General features: G+C 36.5%; 1 protein-coding gene across 5 annotated transcripts in view; it reads left to right on the plus strand.

Moving 5' to 3' along the window:
- LOC106088335 (chaoptin) overlaps window positions 1-19,651 on the plus strand; it is a 350,599-nt gene that overhangs the window by 308,276 nt on the left and 22,672 nt on the right. For all 5 annotated transcript variants that reach the window (XM_013253813.2, XM_059364327.1, XM_013253803.2 and 2 more), the window contains one exon: window positions 11,636-11,780. In XM_013253813.2, the coding sequence (XP_013109267.2) occupies window positions 11,636-11,780 (145 nt within the window). The remainder of the gene's footprint in view (window positions 1-11,635; window positions 11,781-19,651) is intronic.

Raw genomic sequence — 19,651 nt, forward strand, 5'->3', positions numbered from 1 at the left:
TAATATCAGCATCGTGCAAGAAGACGATTTTGTTTTTGCCCCATATATATTCTCGGTCATCCTACATGACAGTAGTTGTATTTATTGGGAGGGGAGTTTCGGTCTCCCCGACGCTAAGAACCAAACGACAATTTATTTGATTCTTTTGTTGTTGCGATCTATTTGTCCGGCGGAACGGTAGGACGTGACCCAGATACTTGAATCCTTATACCAACATTAGATTCGAAATATACTGTCATAAACCTTTCCTTTAGTTGACATATTATCCAGATCGAACTTCACGTTCTATTGAAGAGTATTTAGTGGGTGAGTCGGTCGTAGACTCTGTCCTAAATGTGTATACCAGATTCGAAGTCAACTCCCAAAGACCTATCATTCGATACCCATTTTGTGACGTTGGACATTTACGCCCGTTTTGGGAGTTAGGGAGGCCCCGTAGACATCTTGGACCAAATTCTTATAACAGATGAGTACTCAGCTTCCAAATATCTTTCGTTTGATACCCATATTGTCTCAATCGGTGAATATGTCCTGTTGAGGGGGTTTGGGGGTGGGGAGGCGCCTCAGACACCAAGGAATGCATTTTTATATCAGCATTGGACAATACCTTTAAAAAGCTTTCATTTGATATCCCTATTGTACCAATCAGAAAAATTTGTCTTGCTGGGGGGTTTTGAGGGGGCCCTCAGACAAATAAAAATTAATTTTTGTGTCAGATTTGTATTTTACTTTTAAATATCTTTCATTTGATACCCATATTGACCAAAGCGGTAAAAGTGTCCTGATAAGTGGAGCTTTTGGGGGTGGGGGACCTCCCGACGCTTAGAGTAACATTTTTATGCCAAGTTCGTACTCTACTCCTTAATACCTTTCATTAGATACCCACATTGCCCAAAGCATATATAGTGTTTTTTTTTGGCGTTAGAGGACCCCCCGAATATTAAGAGTGCAATTTGTATAGCAAATTCGTACTCGATTCTTAAATACCTTTCATTTGATACCCATATTGTCCCAATCGGTAAACATGTCCATCCGGATGGGTTTTGGGATGGGGCGTCCCCCCAGGTTATTGACCCAAAAATTTTACACCGATTTTGTGTTTTTTGGGTTCCATAAGAAGGCATACAAAAGTTTGCTTAAATCGGTGAACGTATCTCCGAGATCTGGCGTTTTTGAAAGTTGTGGTAAGAGGGAAGGTCCGCCCCCCCTACGGATTTCCAAAAATGTAGTACCATATTTTCAGCGGGGGCTCAAACTTGAACACTCTATTAGCAACAGGGACAAACGTCTCACATATCAATGAGAGCCTTTCGATTCAAGTTTAAGGTCAATAATAAGGGGACTCCTTTTTATAGCCGAGTCCGAACGGCGTGCCGCAGTACGGCACCTCTTTGGGGAGAAGTTTTTACCTGAAACACTTAGTTCATAAAAAATCACCATTTATTAATCAAATATTCAATTAGGTGAGCATATTCTTGATATGTCACATCCATCAACAAGACCGTCTATCGAAAGCACTCTATATTGCGAACGAGCGATAAAATTACACAATATTGTCAAATTGATCCATGTGTAGATCATCCGATTATAATTTTTGAGTCTCTAGAGGGTACAATTCTTATCCAATTTATTTTTCCATTGAGCCCTAACATCTATATAAAATAATGCCCCCATCGACCCTTTATATTGTTCATGCATATTTTTTGTCTATTTAAAATATTTAATTTAATAAAATGAACACTCTATTTTATTGCCTAATTGAATTTCATTTTATTTTAATATGTAATTTTTAATTTAAAATTTTGAGATTTTATAAATTAAATGTTGTATTATTTATACCTAGTAGTATTTTATCTTTTAGCTTTAATTTTTAATACTCCACATTTAATTTTGAAATTTTGATTTTACATTGTTGACTAATATGCCTCTAGCTACCTTACCTCATATGTGGGTATTATGGGTGCTCAATATATGCTTAGTTTGGTAATTGCTTTAGAAGGTTAGTTTGCTGGCAACCGTAAATCAATATTGCAAATATTTCTAAAATATTGCTGGCATTGATGTTAATCTATAAAATAAGAGCGAAAAAAGTTTTTCCATTTCCTATTTTGGGTTTATGAAAAAACAAATGCATGAAACCATATTTTTTCCATTAACCTGTAATGAATTTGAATTTTTTCCGTTTCCATCTCTGGGTTTTTTTTTTTGTTCTATGTAGAAAATCACTCTATTTTATATTGAGGTTTATTGGCAATCAAAAAAACCCACACACACACACACACTGACTCAACAAAACCGAAGAGAGTGAAAGCCATTCATAATGCAAACACACCTTGACATGCTTCATGTGTTGGACGGATGTTTCCATATCCAATGAAATCAGCCAACTTTGCTATCACTAAAATTGCCTCTAATAATTCTGTCTCTACATCGTTGTTGCTTATGAATATGTACGTGATATGGCATAGATTTATGTGTGTGTGTGTGTGTGTGCAAGCACAGCCACACACACACACAAACAAACAACCGCCAGTCCATGCACACGCAGTACTCATATTCATATTCACATCGCCAGCCACACGTTTTTATTTCATAATTTATTCAAGTGCAAATTTCAATCAATTTTCCCATTTTAGCGCGAAATCGTTTCGATTTTGAAGATACATTCTCATAAACTAAACTACCAAAACTACGAATGATGTAGATTTCCAGTTTATGTGATAATCGAAAGGAGGGCATTTTGATAAATGTGAGGGGGAAAACACCATCAGCCAATATTACCTGAAAGATTTGAATAACTAACTTTGCAGTTGCCTAGTTTTCAAATTTTTAAGGAAAAGTTTACTTTGGTGAAAAACTTTTTCTTAAATTTTAAGAAGAAGTGATGCGCAATACTCAGTGTAACATATAGGGAAATCCTATATGGATATTCTGTCTGTTGAAATCACACTACAATTTTCAAAAATGAAGACAATGGGCCAGAATCTTTGCACAAATTCTTTTCTTTGTACAAGGGCAAATCGAATTCGAAGGTGGGCTATATTGGACTTTCAATGTCTAAGGCTAATAAAAACAAATATTTATTTAATTAGCTGAAATTTGGCAAAGCGAGCTGTTTTTAGCCCTCGACATTTCTACTGAATATACAGTCCAGACGGACTATATTTGAATATAAATTTCATGTATTCCTATCTTCTGATTTAGGGACAGGGGCCACCAAAGGAGTGATTTCATTGAAATTCGTTAGTGTGATATTTTTATACCCACCACCGACGGATCGGGGTATATTCATTTTGTCATTCCCTTTGCGACCGTTTGTATTCTTGATCAGCGTAAAAATTTAAGACCATCTAGACATGTCCGTCCGTCTGTCCGTCTGTCTGTTGAAATCGGGCTACAGTCTTCAAAAATAGATATATTGAGCTGAAATTTTGCACAGAGTCTTTTTTTGTCCATAAGCAGGTTAAGTTCGAAGATGAGCTATATCGGACTACATCTTGATATAGCCCCCGATCCTCCGATTTAGGGTCTTAGGCCCATAAAAGCCACATTTATTATCCGATTTTACTGAAATTTGGGTTGAGTTAGGCCCTTCGACATCCTTCGTCAATTTGGCTTAGATAGGTCCAGATTTGGATATAGCTGCCATATAGACCGATCCTCCGATTTAGGGTCTTAAGCCCATAAAAGCCACATTTATTATCCGATTTTACTGAAATTTAAAACAGTGAGTTGTGTTAGGCCCTCCGATATCCTTCGTCAATTTGGCCCATATCGGTTCAGATTTGGATATAGCTGCCATATAGACCGATCCTCCGATTTAGGGTCTTAGGCCCATAAAAGCCACATTTATTATCCGATTTTACTGAAATTTAAAACAGTGAGTTGTGTTAGGCCCCTCGACATCCTTCATCAATTTGGTCCAGATCGGTCCAGATTTGGATATAGCTGCCATATAGACCGATTACCCGATTTAGGTCTTAGGTCCGTAAAAGCCACATTTATTATTCGATTTTGCTGAAATTTGGGACAGTGAGTTACGTGAGGCTCCTCGACATCCTTCGTCAATTTGGCCCATATCGGTCCAGATTTGAATATAGCTGCAATATAGACCGATCTCTCGATTTAAGGTTTTTTGCCCATAAAAGGCGCATTTATTATCCGATGTCGCCGAAATTTTATACAGTGAGTTATATTTGGCCCTTCGACATCCTTCGTCAGTTTGGCTCAGATCGGTCCAGATTGGGATATAGCTGTCATATAGACCGATCCTCCGATTTAGGGTCTTAGGCCCATAAAAGGCGCATTTATTGTCCGATGTCGCCGAAATTTGGAACATTGAGTTAGGTTAAAACCCTTGACATAGTTCTGCATTATGCCACAGATCGGTCAAGATTTGTATATAGCTGCCATATAGACCGATCTCTCGGTTTTAGGTTTTGGGACCAGAAAACGCGCATTTATTGTCCGATGTCGCCGCAATTTTGGACAGTAAATTGTGTTGGGCCCTTCGATATCCTTCTTCAATTTCACTCAGATCGATCAAGATTTGGATATAGCTGCCATATAGACCGATATCTCGATTTAAAATCTTGGCCTCAAAAAATACGCATTTATAATCCGACTTAACTGAAATTTAACACATTGACTTATGTTAGGCTTTTCGACATCCATGTTGTATATGGTTCAGATCGGTTTATATTTGGATATAGCTATTTAAAAGACCAATATTTTGTTATACATAATTGAACAATGACTTGTATTTATTAGTATTTGGTCCAAATCGGATCATATTTCGATATAACTGCTATGGGACATAAGATATGCAATTTGGTGGGTATCCAAATTTCGACCGATCTGCAGATAAAGGATCTGAAGCCTATAAACGCTTTATATAATTGAAATTTGAAACAGAAGGTAATCTGAAACCTCCCGATATTTGACCGAAATATGGATCAAATCGGACTATATTTAGGTATAGCTGCCATATAGACTGATTTCAAGATAAAGGGCCTAAAGCCCATAAAAGCTTTATTTTTTTAACCGATTTCGCTGAAATTTGAAACGTTGAGTAGTTTTCCGCCTCTTAACTAAGGTCTCCAATGTGGTTCAGATCGGACCATATTTAGATATAGCTGCCATATAGAATGAACTGCGGATAACGGGTCTGAAGCCCATAAAAGCTCTATTTATAACCCGATTTCGCTGAAATTTGAAACAGTGGGTAGCCTTAGATCTCCCGATATGCATTCCAAATATTGTTTGGATTAGACTATATTTAGATATAGCTGTTATACAGACCGATATCCCGATATAGGGACTGAAGCCCTTAAAAGCATTATTTTTCATTATCCAATTTCACTGAAATTTGAAACAGTAAGTATTTTAAGGACACCCACTATCCGACCCAAATATGGTAAAGATCGGACTGTATTTAGATATGGCTGTCATATAGACCGATATGCCGGATAAGGGTCTGAATCTCATAAAAGCTTCATTTGTTACCCGATTTTGTTGAAATTTTAAATATAAAATTCAACAGTGACTTATATTTATAAGACCACTCAATATCCGTGCCGAATTTGGGTGCATAAGTTATCCAATTTTCACCGGATTGTGGGTTTACATATATACCCGAGGTGGTGGGTATCCAAAGTTCGGCCCAGCAGAACTTAATGCCTTTTTACTTGTCTTCTTTAATGTAGAAACCAAAATTTGTTTTCCAAAAGTTTTATTCGTCCTCTTTACGCCAAGTTAAACCTCATTGGGATATCTCCTTGATAGCTCTACCTAGATTTCTTTCTATTTTTGTGTATTTTTCTACCTATTACTCGTTAATAGTTTAAAACTTAAATTTGTACGACGATTTTGAACATTTATGTATATAAAACCTATTTTTTATAAAAAAAAATATCCCACAAAAAAGTCCTTTTAAATTTCAATATGGGAAGCTTTCTCGCCAATTCAGATGCCCTTAATAGCTTTGTAACTCACAAAAAAAGGAAAAACCTTTTAGTATTCACTTCTATTTTGACCATGTCAGCCACAGTTCAGCCTACAAAGGCTAAAGAATTTACAAACTGTCAATCATTTTGAATGAAATTTAAAGTTGTTAGCAAGGCAAAAGTGAGACTATGGCTTTTGAACTGTTTTTGGCATATCATTCTAGCTTCAAAGTGAAACTATTCTAAAAATAAAACCTCAGTTTTTAAGAAAATTTACAAAATAGTTGAAAAGCCAACATCAAAGAGTGAGTATGAGACAGAGTGTGTGGGGAGTGTGCGTGTGGAGATATCCTTTTATTTTGATAAATGGTGTATCAAAACGCCACGATTTTATTCGTTCAAAACAAAATGAATATGGGTTACTCCATGATTTATGTGGTATATACGGTTTATTCCATGAATACTAGTAGACAAGAAAAAAACTCAATTTGGTATTTTTGATCAGTTGCATTTTCCTTAGAACTAACTTTCCCTCATGATAATTCTCAAATTGCTTTTTTATGCCCCTCCACCATATGATGAGAAGTATTTCATCTTTGCATATAAATTTCTATAGTGAATAATTCTTTTTCTATTTCTATCCATAAAAACACATTCGATAAACTGGAAAATGAGATCATTGATGTAGAGTATATAAGTTTCGGTTGAATCTAGCTCGTTTTTATTGGTTTTTACTTGGAATGCCCCATATACTCATATGGCCTTCATGAATGCTTCCTAATATGCATACACCAAGCATAATGGTAATAAAGCAAACACTCCAATCAAAATCTACATAAAATGTAAATGGAGGGTTTTCAACAAGTTTCCTACTTGGGCGGCATCAAGCACCATTGCTCAAGGTAATACCAAAGGAGAAAAGACAACAAGCCAGCCAGCCAACCATCCAGCGAGCAAGGAAACCTTCAACAAAGAAGACAAAACTCGGCAAAAGTTGTTCCCATGGAAATTTCTTAAATGCAAAAGCAGTCTATCAAAATACCCCATATTTTATACGAGAGAAACCTAGAGCTCTGAAGCATAAAAAAAAACCTCAAAACTGTGGCATTTATGGTTTGTTTAGAAAATATTTTCTTATGTCGGTTATACGAATAACAGCGGCAGCTTTAAACTCTGTACTCAGTCAAACTATTTTCTATTCATACAAACACAAAAACGAACCTACTTTCCTACGCACACTCTTACACAGCTGGTGGAAAGTAGTTTTGTTGCAGTTCAGTGTTAAACAATAACCAAGATTCATGTGCTTTCGACGCTTCTTGTTTGCTGCTCGTCAACCATTTACGAGGAAAAGATTGTGCTAGGGGATTTTTCCTTAGTAAATGAAGTGGGAATGTAATTCGATGGTTGGTGGAATGGTGGCAAAAGAAAGGCATACCCTGGTTTTGTAACAAAATTCATTTAAAACTCTAACATGCTTCCTGGTAGCACATTCCCGAGAAAAATGTAACATTCATACGACATTTGCTTTAGATGTTGTTCACTTTGCATATTTTATTTTCTCGAATAAACGAGGGAAAGGAAGGTAAGCAGTGGTAGGTTGTGTCCTCTCTTATAGTAACCTATAAACAAAAATTTGGTATCCAAATTTCGAATGGGGTACCTAGGGTGGGCGCCCCACCCCAAAACCTACCAAATATAAATATTGACCAATCATGACAATAAGGGACTCAAATGAAAGATATTTAAAATTAGAAAACATATCTGATATCCAATTGTCGGAGGAAGTGTTTGGGGGACCACCCCAATCTCCAAAACACCCCTAAATCGGACATATTTACCGAACATGGCAATATGGGACTCAAATGAAAGGTATTTGCGAATAAAATACGAATCTGATATCCAAATTTGGGATAAAGTTTCTGGGGGTCCACCCCTTCCTCAAACAGGATTTATTTACTGACCATGACAATATGGGGCTTAAATAAAAGGTTTTTGAGTGTATAATACGAATCTGATAACCAGATGTGGGACCAAGTGTTTGAGGGCCCGCCCATTTACGACCAAAGCAAATTTACAACCAAAGCAATATGGGACTCAAATGAAAGGTCTTTCGAAGTAAAGCACGAATCTGATATCAATGTTCGGGAAAAGTGTCTATGGGGCCACCCCACCCCCATAACACCACCCAAATAGGAAGTATTTGCTGACCATTGCAATATGCTGGCTCAAATAAGAGGTAGTTTAGAGTAGAACACGAATCTGATATATATTTTCAAAGCCAAGTCACTGAGTGGACGCCCCATCTCCCAAACCGGTCATGTTTGCCGTCTATGGAAAAATGTAGCTCAAATGAAGGGTATTTGGGAGTAGACCATGAATCTGACATCAAAATTCGAAACCAACTGTCTAAGGGACGTCCCACCACCATAACAACCCCCAAGTAGGACGTGTTTGTTCGCCAAGACAGTGGAGCTCGATATTCATAGTTTTTAGGGCCCATACCCTAAACCGAACATGTTTGCCGACTATGGAAAAATGGAGCTCAATGAAGGATATTTGGGAGTAGACCATGAATCTGTCATCAGCATTCGGGACCAACTGTCTAGGGGACGTCTCACCACCATAACAACCCCCAAGTAGGACGTGTTTGCTCACCAAGACTGTGGAGCTCGATATTCATGGTTTTTAGGGCCCATACCCCAAATCTGACTTTTTCAATAAGGGGTATAAGTGAGTGGTAGTTGAGATTAAAAAAACGGATGTGATATCCAATTTCGAGGCCAATGGCAATATGGGGTTCAAATATATGAGAATAGAGCACGTTGCTGATATATTTTCAGGGCTTAGTGATTGGGGGACCACCCCACCCCCCAAAATCGGGCATATTTACCGACCATGTCAATGTGGGGCTTAAACGAAAGATATTGGGGGGGCAGAGCAAGAATTGATACCCACTTTCGGGACCAATTTTTGTGAGTCCTCCCCGTTTTCCAAAATACCCCACAAACAGCAATTTTTTACTGACCATAGCAATATGGCGCTCAAATAATGGTATTCGGGAGTAGAATACGAATTTGATATCCAAATGTAGGATCATGTATTTAGGGCATCACCCCTTCCCCAAAACATACCCCATAGGGTAAAAACTTTTCGCCTATGCCAATATGTGGCTCACATGAAAGGTATTTGAGATTAGAAAACGAATTTGATAACCACGTGTTTGGGGAACGCCTCATCCTGTAAACTCCCCCTCAAAACATTTATTAGCCGATTTTGCTGAAATTTGGGACAGCTGCCATATAGACCGATCTCTCGATTTAAGGTTTTGGGCCCATAACAGGCGCATTTATTGTCCGATGTCAACGAAATTTGGGACAGTGAATTGTTTTAGGCTCTTCGATATTCTCCTGCAATTTGGCTCAGATCAGTCCAGATTTGGGTATAGCTGCCATATAGATCGGTCTCTCGATTTAAGGTCCAGGGCCCATAAACGGCGCATTAATTGTCCGATTTGGCCGATGTTAGGATCTTCAACATCCTTCTTTAATTTGGCCCAGATCGGTTTAGAATTGGGTATAGCTGCCATATAGACCGATCTCTGGAATTAAAGTCTTGGCCTCATAAAAAGCACATTTATTATCCGATTTCGCTGAAATTTGACACAGAGACTTAGGTTAGGTTTTTCGACATCCGTATCGTATATGGTTCAGATCGGTCTACATATCGATATGGCGAATATTTTGTTCTAGAAAATTGAACAATGACTTTAACTTATTAGACGACTTATGGTCCGTGTCGAATTTGTTCGAAGTCGGACCATATTTCGATAAAGCTGCTATGGGGGTATACACAAATACTTTTTATTAGTGTAGGTCGGTTGGGATTGTAAATGGGCCAAATCAGTCCATGGTTTGTTGTAGCTGCCATATAAACCGATCTTGGGTCTTGACTTCTTGATCCTCTAGAGGGCGCAATGCTTGTCCGATTTCACTGAAATTTTGCACATCGTGTTTTGGTACTAATTCCAGCAACTGCGCTAAGTATGGTTCTAATCGGTCCATGTTTTGATATAGCTGCCATATAAACCGATCTCGGGTCTTGACTTCTTGAGCCTCTAGAGGGCGCAATTCTCGTCCGATTTAACTGAAATTTTGCACATAGTGTTTTGGTGTCACTTCCAACAACTGTGTTAAGTATGATTCAAATCCGTTTATAGTCTGGTATAGCTGTCATATAAACCGATCTTGGATATTGACTTCTTGAGCCCATAGAGCACGCAATTCTCATCCGATTTGGAAGAAATTTTGTACAACGGTTTCTGTCATAACCTTCAACATACGTAACTAGTAACTTAGCACGCTAATAAATTAGCACGCTCTTACTTGTTTTATTTTATTTAATTTTATTTATTTTTATTTTATTTAATTTTATTTTATTTTATTTTATTTTATTTTATTTTATTTTATTTTATTTTATTTTATTTTATTTTATTTTATTTTATTTTATTTTATTTTATTTTATTTTATTTTATTTTATTTTATTTTATTTTATTTTATTTTATTTTATTTTATTTTATTTTATTTTATTTTATTTTATTTTATTTTATTTTATTTTATTTTATTTTATTTTATTTTATTTTATTTTATTTTATTTTATTTTATTTTATTTTATTTTATTTTATTTTATTTTATTTTATTTTATCTTATCTTATTTTATTTTATTTTATTTTATTTTTTTTTTTTTATTTTATTTTATTTTATTTTATTTTATTTTATTTTATTTTATTTTATTTTATTTTATTTTATTTTGTTTTGTTACATTTTATTATTTTATTTTTTTTTTTATTTTTCTATGAAATTGTACATCGTATTGATTTCCTGCTTCACGTGATCATAAAACCAGTAAATTCCACGTTACAGGGATTATGCCTTCCATCCCAACCGATGCAACTCTTCCACAACCACTAGATTTAAAGCCAAAATTTTTCTAAAATACACGCCTTTCACACTTCATTTTCTAGGCAAACATACATAAAAACACAACAAACATTTCTTCCCATGTTTTCGCTTCAACCCTTTCTGTTCTGAGTCGATGACATAGAGAAAGCGCCAACTTACACATCCATATCACCATATTCATACACATCACCGGTTAAAGGAGTGTGTGTGTGTGTATGTATCTTTGTGAATGATGTTGAAACGTTTGGTGATTGTAAAGTAAATATTTGCATATTTTTCAGTTAAATTAAATTTAAGAAAAAGAGAAACATTTTCCCTGTTTCCACCACTAACCATTTTCATCTCCCTCGATACTCAGACATTGTGTATTGGGAATGTTATGCAGGGACTAGTTAGTTGATGTAGCGAAAGACAGTAGATATGGGAGTGGGAGGCCAAGAGCTTCTACGAAATTGGTAGATTTTTATCTTTCGTACAAATATCCCTTTGTTAAATTAAAGCCCGAATTGACACAAAATTTACATAAAAGCAAAACGACCATAACAATGTCCCCAAAAGGGATATAGAAAATCAACCATGCAAACAGGCATTCCATTCCGGTTTGCCAGCCAACGACAACCTGCTGGTGGCCAGCCCAGCAAATATTTTAATAAATTTTATTATCCTTTTTGCCGCAAGAGTAGAGATATTTTTATGGCTATTTTTCTGTGGCTCTTCCTTCATTTGCAGAATTCATTCACAGTTCGGTGCGCTACATTGAGATGTCCAATACCCACCTGCAGAGTGTCGACGACGAGACGTTCCAGGGCCTAAGACTGAAAACATTGAAACTCATCGACAACGAATTACAGGATATATCCGAACGAAGTTTCAGGTAAGTCCTCTTGTATACATTTCACACCCACCTACATATGTAAAAGCACAAAGGAAAATCTCAATTTCTTTGCAACCCATACAATTAAACAAGATGAAGATAATCTCTCGCTCTTGCGAATAAGCCATAAGGAAAATAACAAAAAAAAAGATATATCCTTTTGGCAGCAAGCGGTACTTCTTTGAAGCATGATGGAGCACAAAATGAAACGGAAAGAAAATGGAAAATGCATATGTTGACCCAAAAGTACGATAACACATAAATACACTCCAACACACACACACACTCACAGATACACCCACTCTGTGTGGAGAAAGCTACAAAATAATAAAGAAAACACTCTGAAAGCCATAAAGCAGCTTATAAATATTAATGGGAATTTAACGAAGCAGCAGCAGCAGCATTTTTCCTGCAGCTTGCTAACTGAATGTTGCCTTGTTGCTGACCCGCTTATAAGCTGGCACACACATACACACACTCACATACAGTACTCCGAACCACTAAGATGATGGTCAGTGATTGCGTTTTAGCCAAAAAGGATAATTCTAAAATATTTTCTATTAACTTGAATTTTTACCCACTCAACGCCAAAATGGAAAATAAAAGAAAATGCAGGAAAACCAGCATTACAAGATTTTGTAACACATTCCCAGCAAGGATATTCTCAAGCAACTTCAAAAGAAATCAATAACCCCAGACATATTTAAAAAGTACTTGCATACATATTCTATTATGTACATTAGGGTGGAATGAGGGTATACTTACCCTAAATTTAAAAATTAGGAGAGCCAAACATCGGGTGGTGGCGAATATATAATACCCTGCACCTCAGATGTAATCAGCAGATATCTAGGAAATCTTTATAGAATTTAGATCCGTAGTGGTGGGCATCCATAGTTCGCCCTGCCGATAAAAAGACGACTTTCTTTGTGAATCTTGAGAAAAGTGAATCTTGATCAATTGTGTTACTTGATAAAATGGTTTCCCACAAACAGTAACTGTCTTAACAATTCCTGTCCAATTGACAACTTTTTGCAACTAAAACATTTAATCCGCTTTCTTAAGCGATTGGCAAATTTGAGCAGGTCAATAACCTTTGTTTCTCTTTCTTCTTCATCTATTTCTGATTTTTTCCCAAAATAAAATTTACAGTTATTTTCCATAGTATATCGAAATCATTTTCATGTTCATAGCCAGGCTACAAATACCACAAAACCATGGAAACAGAACAACATTTGAGTGGTCTTTAGAACTGAGCGGAAAATGTCGATGTTTTGGTTTTGGGGTTTGCTGCATTGCTACCATCAAAAAAGAATATAAGGCAAGCATTGTTGCATATTTTTCAATAGTGCTGCTTGCCTCCACCAAAAAAAGGGGGACAATCACTGGGAAGCCACTATGAAGCAAAAACTCATATGGTATAATATTTCCACACTTACATTCTTAACCATTCCAAGCCACATCCACAACATAAGACTTTCACAGACAGAAGTTATCATCATCATATGTATGTTTGTGTATGTGTTTAAAAGCTTTCTTTCTTGCTTTGCGGTACCCCCACAGCACCGCATGATATGATTTATTACTAAGGATTTGTTAAAGTTTTATTGCAAAACAAAAAACGAAAAAAATACACCAACTAGGAAAAGAAACAAACGGAAGCATAGCATAAACAAGGCAAAGGAAATCCAAAAAAAAAAAATGGACGGGAAAAACTCCCCTACTACAAAAAGAAAGATGAAGCAACAACATATCAAAGAAAATTATATTAATACAGAGCTTAGCAGGGTGGAAATGATAAACTATAATAAATAATCTATAAACGAAGCAAATGAATAAATTCCCCTTTTTCGAGGATACGAAATTGGAGCGTTCAAATAAATGGGAAGAAAATGTGATTCTAAAGCAATTGCAAGCAGTAAACAAATTTAATTTAGTTACTGGTGAGAAAGCAGGGAACAAGGAAATCAATATTAACATTACAGAGGCTAAAGCATTGTATAAAAATATTAGAACTATGGTTTCAGAAGGAACCATTTATATATTGGGTTGCCCAAAAAGTAATTGCGGATTTTTTAAAAGAAAGTAAATGCATTTTTAATAAAACTTAGAATGAACTTTAATCAAACATACTTTTTTTATACTTTTTTTCTAAAGCAAGCTAAAAGTTACAGCTGATAACTGACAGAAGAAATAATGCAATTACAGAGTCACAAGTCACAAGCGGTGAAAAAATTTGTCAACGCCGACTATATGAAAAATCCGCAATTACTTTTTGGGCAACCCAATATAACCTGACTTCTTGAGCCGATCTGAGATTTTGACTTCTTGACCTTCACAGATTGTGTAGGTTGGTCTGGAGGGAAACATAGGCTATATAATTTTTTGATATCGGCAAACCGAACTGCTGCGGTCCAAATCGGTTGAGAACATAGTATAGATCCCATATAAACCGATCTCCCGATTTGACTTCTTGAGCCCTTACAAGCCTCAATTTTTCCGATTTTGCTGAAATTTTGCATATAGTGTTCTGTTATGACTTTCAACAACTGAGCCAAGTATGGTCCAAATCGGTCTATAACCTGATATAGCTCTCATATTTTAGCAGAATCCATGGTGTTGGGTTCCCAAGATTCGGCCCGGCCGACCTTAGCATTCTTTTACTTGTCTGTATCTGCTACTTATAGAAAGTGATAGGTCATAAAACACATGCATGTCGTGTGATAGCACCTTTAGCATACATTGGAAAATTTTCTAGGATGAAACAAATTTTTAAAGTTTCTTAAAAAATTTATGAAATCTTGTAACGTGTTTCAAGCCCGAATTCTGGTTCCATGAAAATCAAGTATCTCAACATTCGTGAAAATGTTCTTCTGAAAAAAATTTTCAAAATTGTTCTACTATTTTTAAACCACATCCTTCATTGCCTAAAATGTATCGTTTTAGTTCGCCATATTCCTTTAAGCCAAAACCCCTTAGCCCTACGATGGAAACCTAAGTTTCTAAGCAACAAATTGCAATATTTGCTATTTTCACTCACAGTGTATGCGTCTGCCTTGGGTAATTTTAGGCCCAAATATGGATCAACAGCCATAGTAATTTCCCATGCCTTGGGAATCAATGGTTGCCCCTCCCGCCCAAACACCCCAAAGCACATTATACCCTGTGGTATATGAGTCTTCGATAAACAGACACAAAATTATACAAAATTCGGTCGTTCCAAAGTCTGAAACTATGAAATGTAGCGTAGTAAGGCGGTAGTGGGAACGGGAACGGGAACACATCATGTGTCAATTGGGCATTATGGTTATAACTACTTCCAAAGCCTTTGCCTAAGAACAATCAAATACTGGAAATGTGTGCTCGACACAATAGGTCACCCGCCACACAACGATGCAGTAGTTGATGGTGATAATGGTGTTGTGGAAATGCTTTGGCTTTGGCCATGAGTGAAACATTTAGAGCAGTCAAGTGGAAAACAAACATTACGCTCATTGAATTGTTGCCCGGATCAGTTATGTGTAATGGCAGGACGAATATTTTGCGCACACATACACACGAATGAATGGTTGAATGATTGTTAAAGCCTACATACAGCCAGTGGCAATGACATAATGCAGAGTAAGCAAATTTGTGTATTGCCCACTAATAAGGTTACCAAAAATTTTGCTGAAAGAGTTGAAATAAAAATAGAAGAGGAAGGTTAGGGTAAGACAAGGTTGAAAGGCCGCATACAATTAGCAGTATAGAAGTAATACATAGTTAGTTATAAATGGTTATATCTAATATATATATAGCTATATCTAATTCTGAATCGATGTTGATGGACTTGTGGTGGAGGATTTCAGATGCATTAAAACAATCCGAATGAGATTTCGAGCAAATGTGTTGAAAATTTTAACAACTTCTGCTCTATAAGTGCAAATAGGGCGATGCATATGGAAGAAAAATATTTATCTGAACCGATTTTGAAAAAAAATTTTTAAAAAATTTCAACTGTCATACAATTTTGGGTAGATTGGTTAAAATATGTCCTTGCAGTGGCTCTAGAAGTGAAAATCGGGCGATTTATCTATGTGAGCTATATCTAAATCGGAACCGAGTTTTATGAAATTCGTCAGTAATGCCGATAGTCATAAGAAAATCCTTCATGCTAAATTTGGAGAGAATTGGTTACGATTACAACATTATAGCTATATAACTCAAAATATATGTAGGAGCTATGTCTGAATCTGAATTCAAGTTGGTCAAACTCTTTAGAAATTGTGGTAGCTGTCGCCAAAAGCGTTGTACGAAATGTTGGGAACGTTGGTCAATAGACGTGCTTGCAGAGGCTGTAGAAGGAGAAAATCTGGCAATATATGGACCTTTATCTAAATCTGTACCAATTTCTACAATCTGTAATATCGAGAGTCATAAGAAAATCCTTGCTGCCAAATTTCTAGGGAATCGGTTAACAAATAACCAAATTATTGCAATATTAGTCCAAATGGGACGAAAAGATCAGCTACATCCAATATCTGAACCGATTGTTTTGCAATTTCAAAAGAATTCGTCTCTTTGCTAAAAGATATGCCTGCGCCGAACTTGAAGATAATCGGATGAAAATTGCGACCTTTAATTTTTACACAAATTAATATGAATTAATACATGGGTATAGCTTAATCGAATCAGAAAGTGATTCTCGATCGGTATACTTATCAATGGGTCCAGCTCTCTTCATTCTGGGTGTTACAAGTAAATGCACTTAGTTATAATACCCTGTACCGCAGCAGCTGTGTAGGGTATAACGATCAGCACATAACAAACTTCTGTCAAACCAACAAAAATTAAAGCTTTTCGGAACCGAACAAGGACGATCGAGAGACCGATTTACATGGGAGCTATATCAGGTTATAGTCTGATTCGAAACGAACTTGGCACAGTGGTTGGAAGTAATTAATAAACACCACCAAAATTTCAGACAAATCGGATGGAAATTGCGCCCTATAGTGGTTCAAGAAATATATCGGGTGAACCAGTTTATGGACCGATTTAAACCATTCTTGGAACAGTTGTTGAAAGTCAAAACAAAACACTTTATGCAAAATTCGGATAACAATTGCGCCCTCTAAAGGCTCATAAAGTCAATATCCGAGATCGGCTTATATGGGAGCTATATCAGAAAGTGATTCTATTTGGGCTATACTTGGCACAGTTGTTGATGGTCAAACCAAAACATTTCGTGCAAAATTTTTGATCATTTCAGCCAAATCGGATAAAAATTGCGCCCTCTAGAGGCTGAGGAAGTCAAGATCCGATATCGGATTATATGGCAGCTATATCAGGTTATGTGGCGATATAAACCATACTTGGAGCAGATATTAAAAGTTAGAACAAAACAATTCATGCAAAATTTCAGCCCAGTCGGATATAATTTACGCCCTTTAGCGGCTCAAGAAATCAAGATGCGAAATCGGTTTATATGGGAGCTATATCAGGTTATGAACATTTTTAAACCATAATTGGCCCAGTTTTTTTATGAAAACTTCAGTGAAATTGGATGATAATTGCGCTCTGTAGAGCCTCAAGAAGTCAAGAACCGAGATGGATTTATGGGTTGCCCAAAAAGTAATTGCGTATTTTTCAAAAGAAAGTGAATGCATTTTTAATAAAACTTTGAATGAACTTTAATCAAACATATAATTGTCATTTTGTTCGATAACCTTTTGTCACCTTCCTGGCAAATTTAGTATTCCACGCTCATAGAACTTCTGGCCTTTATCTGCAAAAAACTGAACCAAGTGCGATTTTATAGCTTCATCATGGCCGAAAGTTTTACCATTTAAGGAGCTCTGCAAAGATCCAAATAAATGGTAGTCTGATGGTGCAAGGTCAGGGCTATATGGTGGATGCATCAAAAGTTCCCAGCCAAGCTCACTCAGTTTTTGGCGAGTGACCAAAGATGTGTGCGGTCTAGCGTTGTTCTGGTGGAATATGACACCTTTACGATTGACCAATTCTGGTCGCTTCTCCCTGATGGCTGTATTAAATTTTTCCAATTGTTGACAGTAAACATCCGAATTAATCGTTTGGTTCCTTGGCAGCAGCTCAAAATATACCACACCCTTCCAATCCCACCAAACAGACAGCATAACCTTCTTTTGGTGGATATCAGCCTTTGAAGTGGTTTGAGCTGGTTCACCATGCTTGGACCATGATTGTTTTCGACTAACGTTGTTGTAAACAATCCATTTTTCATCTTCAGTTATGATTCGTTTTAAAAACGGATCGAATTCATTGCGTTTAAGGTGCATATCACAAGCGTTGATTCGCTTTTTCAACAGTCCAAGACTTTTTATGTGATAATGAACGGTTGATTTTGGTTTATTTAACTTCTCTCCTATCTCACGCTCAGTTACATGACGATCCAATTCGATTAATGCTTTGATTTGGTCATCATCAACTTCATTTGGCCGACCTGAACGTGGCTCATCTTTAAGTGAAAAATCTCCAGAGGGGATTTTGGGAAACTAATTTTGACACTGTCTTCCTTTTTAGGCTTTATCACCATACACATCTCGTAACATTTTAGCAACCTGCTTCGCGTTTTTTCCTTTACGGAAATAATAAAGTAAAATATGACGAAAATGCTCCTTTGTGGGCTCCATATTAAAATTGACGCCAAACAAACAAATGTAAACAAAATTTCGCGCACTTTTTTTCTAAAGCAAGCTAAAAGTAACAGCTGATAACTGACAGAAGAAAGAATGCAATTACAGAGTCACAAGCCGTTGAAAAAAATTTTCAACGTCGACTATATGAAAAATCCGCAATTACTTTTTGGGCAACCCATATATGCAGCTATAATCATGGTTATGAACCGATTTGGACCATATTTGGCGCAGTTGTTGGTTGTCAAACTGAAACACTTAAGTCAAATCGGATAACAATTAGGCACTCTAGCGGCTCAAGAAATCAAGATCCAAATTTGGTTTATATGGGAGACATCTCAGATTAAGAACCGATTTGCACTTTATTAAGCAAAGTTGTTGGAAGTCAAAATAAAACCGTTGGAGGAAAATTTCACAGAAATCGGATAAGAATTCAAGAAGTCAAGATCCAGGATCGATTGATATGGCATCTATATCAAAAGATGGACCGCTATAAACCATTTACAATCCCAAGTGACTTACAGGATGTATTCGTGCAAAATTTCAAGCGCCCTGCTTTATTGCTTCGAAAGTTAGCGTGATTTTGACAGATGGATGAACAGGGCTAAATCAACTTATTTAGAATGCCAAGACAATACCCAGAATTCCCAAAATTGGTATGTGTGGGATTTTGTAGTAGATTTTGTTTCAAGACGATAGTGGCAAAGATGCTAAATTTGCCAATATTGCACATTATTGGCAAACCATGTCAGAGTTTGGCGGATGAAAATTCCAAGCAGAAAATACTTTATTTACAAAATGCATTTGGGGTTCTGTGGGTGATGAAACTCTCCCTGTCTGTCTGTCCTTCTGACTGTATGTCTGATTGTCTGCGATTCTGTCGATTTATCAGTCCGTATGTCGGTCTGCCAATCTGTCTGTCTGTTCGTTTATCTGTGTTCATGTTCATCTGTCCATCTACCTCCACATCTGTCTGCTAATCTGTATGTCTGTTCATGTTAATTTGAATACATATAAGTTCAAGTCTATAGACGCTGGTTATGGTTTTCCAATGTTCACTCCCAGTTTAATCAAAAAATACAAACAAATCCTTTCATAGAAAAAGATTGTTAATTGCAATATGTAAAGGTAAAGTTGGAATATAATGAGCGAACTGGTTTTCAGGCTTATTGAAATGCGTTGAAAAGCTGATTCAGAAGAAAGAAGGATGTGAAAAAA

Source organism: Stomoxys calcitrans, chromosome 3 (genome assembly GCF_963082655.1).
Source record: "Stomoxys calcitrans chromosome 3, idStoCalc2.1, whole genome shotgun sequence".
Lineage (NCBI taxonomy): Eukaryota > Metazoa > Arthropoda > Insecta > Diptera > Muscidae > Stomoxys > Stomoxys calcitrans.